The sequence below is a fragment of the Electrona antarctica genome (genome assembly GCF_951216825.1).
Source record: "Electrona antarctica genome assembly, chromosome: 5".
NCBI lineage: Eukaryota > Metazoa > Chordata > Actinopteri > Myctophiformes > Myctophidae > Electrona > Electrona antarctica.
In genome coordinates this window covers 30,043,733-30,046,542 of record NC_136810.1, presented here as the reverse complement: position 1 = coordinate 30,046,542, position 2,810 = coordinate 30,043,733, and the positions used below count along the sequence as shown (strand labels likewise).

Below are 2,810 nucleotides of genomic sequence, written 5' to 3'. Positions count from 1 at the left end.
CACATGCTATTTCATATTGTACCTTATGTTGAAATCTGTTCATGTGGATAAGCGGTGGACAACTACATGTCCTACTGTTGAGATTAAAATGGTCACATATATGATCTAAACTTTCCTTAACCTTTTTGCCCTTTTGCATCCCTATTTTGGACATGTCGTTATACAGTAGGTGAAAACTGTAAAAAAAAGAAAAGAAAAAAAAAGAAGGAAAAATAGCACATAAGCTCACAATGCAGATGTAGATCAGCTGTTTTCACTATTCCTCAAACGACTAAAATATATATATATATAATTAATATTAATATTTAAATTTCTCTCTTCTCTTTTTCTCTCTTCTCATTTCAGCCTGCCCATAACCTCTTTCCAAAGTGTGAAAGACCAGCCAATGAATTATGAATGTTAAACAAGATGACCTCCTCTCAGCAGCAGACGATGAGAGGTCCTAGGTTGAACCGGGCCTTGTCCGACCCTTTGCTTGTGCTGCTCCTGGCCCTCCAGCTACTGGTGGTTGCAGGCCTGGTGCGTGCTCAAACCTGCCCGTCCGTCTGCTCCTGCAGCAACCAGTTTAGTAAGGTCATCTGCACAAGGCGGGGCCTCCGCGATGTCCCTGATGGCATCTCCACCAACACGCGCTACCTGAATCTGCAAGAGAACCTCATCCAGGTCATCAAGGTGGACAGCTTCAAGCACCTGCGGCACCTGGAGATCCTGCAGCTGAGTAAGAATCACATCCGGAATATTGAGCTGGGCGCCTTCAATGGGCTCGCCAGCCTCAATACCCTGGAGCTGTTTGATAACCGGCTCACCACCATCCCCAACGGGGCATTTGAGTACCTCTCTAAGCTGAAGGAGCTCTGGCTGAGAAATAACCCCATAGAGAGCATTCCTTCATATGCGTTCAACAGAGTGCCCTCGTTACGGAGGCTGGACCTTGGGGAGCTCAAACGCCTTTCCTACATATCCGAGGGGGCTTTCGAGGGCCTGAGCAATCTGCGATACCTGAATCTGGGCATGTGCAATCTGAAGGAGATACCCAACCTCATCCCCCTGGTGAAACTGGATGAGCTGGAAATGTCAGGGAACCAGCTCTCTGTCATCCGCCCAGGTTCATTCAAAGGGCTCATCCACTTGCAGAAGTTATGGATGATGCACTCCCAGATCCAGATCATTGAGAGGAACTCCTTTGATGACCTGCAGTCGCTAGTGGAGCTCAATCTGGCCCACAACAACCTCACACTCTTGCCCCATGATCTCTTCACCCCTTTACACCACCTGGAGCGGGTGCACTTGCACCACAACCCATGGAACTGTAACTGTGACATCCTCTGGCTAAGCTGGTGGCTAAAGGAGATGGTGCCGGCCAACACGAGCTGCTGTGCCCGTTGCAGCTCTCCCACAAGCCACAAGGGGCGCTACATCGGCGAGCTGGACCAGAATTACTTTCACTGTTATGCTCCCGTTATTGTGGAGCCTCCAGCGGACCTAAATGTGACCGAGGGCAGTGCCGCGGAGCTAAAATGCAGGGCCAGCTCCCTGACCTCGGTCAGCTGGATTACGCCCAACGGTTCGATCATGACACATGGCGCGTACAAGATCCGAATCTCCGTGCTGAACGACGGCACTCTCAACTTCACCAACGTCACCATGCAAGACACGGGCACTTACACCTGCATGGTGAGCAACTCCGCAGGCAACACCACGGCCTCCGCCACGCTCAACGTTTCCTCGACGGAGAACAGCAGCTTCAGCTACTTCACCACGGTGACGGTGGAGACCATCGAAACACCACACAACGAAGGCTTCACCTCGGTGCAGCAGAAGGTGGGCCCCACTGCCTCGGCGGGCTCCTGGGAGTCCATGTCCCCCACCTCCACGACCACCACCACCGCCCGCACCCCACTCTCCACCCGCGCCACAGAGAGGACCTACACCGTCCCCGTCACGGAGCTCGGCGGCGAGGGCTCCCTCAACGGATTGGACGAGGTGATGAAGACCACAAAGATCATTATCGGCTGCTTCGTGGCGATCACCCTCATGGCGGCCGTCATGCTGATCATCTTCTACAAGATGCGGAAGCAGCACCACCAGCAGAACCACCACCAGCCCACACGCACCATCGAGATCATCAATGTGGATGAGGACTGTGTAACGGGCGGGCAAGGGATGGAGGGGCACCTAACGCTGCCTCCGCTGGAACATGAGCACCTGAACCACTACAACACCTATAAGACTGCATACAACCACGCTTCTACCATCAACTCCATACACAGCTCAGCGCACGAACCTTTGTTAATTCGGGCCAGCTCAAAAGACAATGTACAAGAGACCCAGATCTAATACATTTTTTTTTTTTTCATAATGAGACAATATGAAAACAAGGAAATTAAATAAGGACATTATTGAAAATTGCCTGTGTGGACAATGGGTGGAGCATGGAGGAACAGACTGAAGCGTGTTTGGCTAATCAGTGGTCGGTGATGTTTATTCAATGACTTTGGGAATTAGGGTATGTCTACTGTTTCAAAAAGTGTCTTTACAAAACAGAAGTTATTTATTTAAGAAAAAACTATTGTGGTCAAATCAAGAAAAAAGTATCCTGCAATTATTTTTTCAGCACCTGATTCATCAACTGTTTTTTTGTTTGTTTTTTCCATTTTTTAAATGATTGGTTTACTAATATGCTTTCAAACTCTGTGTGAAATGTCTGTCAAAAACAAAACAGAACAAAACAAAAACTATAACCCCTGAAGGAAAATAGATTTGTTGTATGTGGCAGATTGAGTCTGCTACGAAACAGGAACCTTGTTTTC

The 2,810-nt window shown here is 48.9% G+C and overlaps 1 protein-coding gene across 1 annotated transcript; it reads left to right on the top strand.

The window, feature by feature from the left end:
* Positions 1-396: 396 nt before the first annotated feature.
* LOC306922748 (leucine-rich repeat-containing protein 4C-like) lies at positions 397-2,337 on the top strand (the record flags this gene model as incomplete). Its single annotated transcript, XM_079500563.1, has 1 exon — positions 397-2,337. One exon carries the CDS (start codon positions 397-399, stop codon positions 2,335-2,337), a length of 1,941 nt encoding a protein of 646 aa, XP_079356689.1.
* Positions 2,338-2,810: the final 473 nt, after the last annotated feature.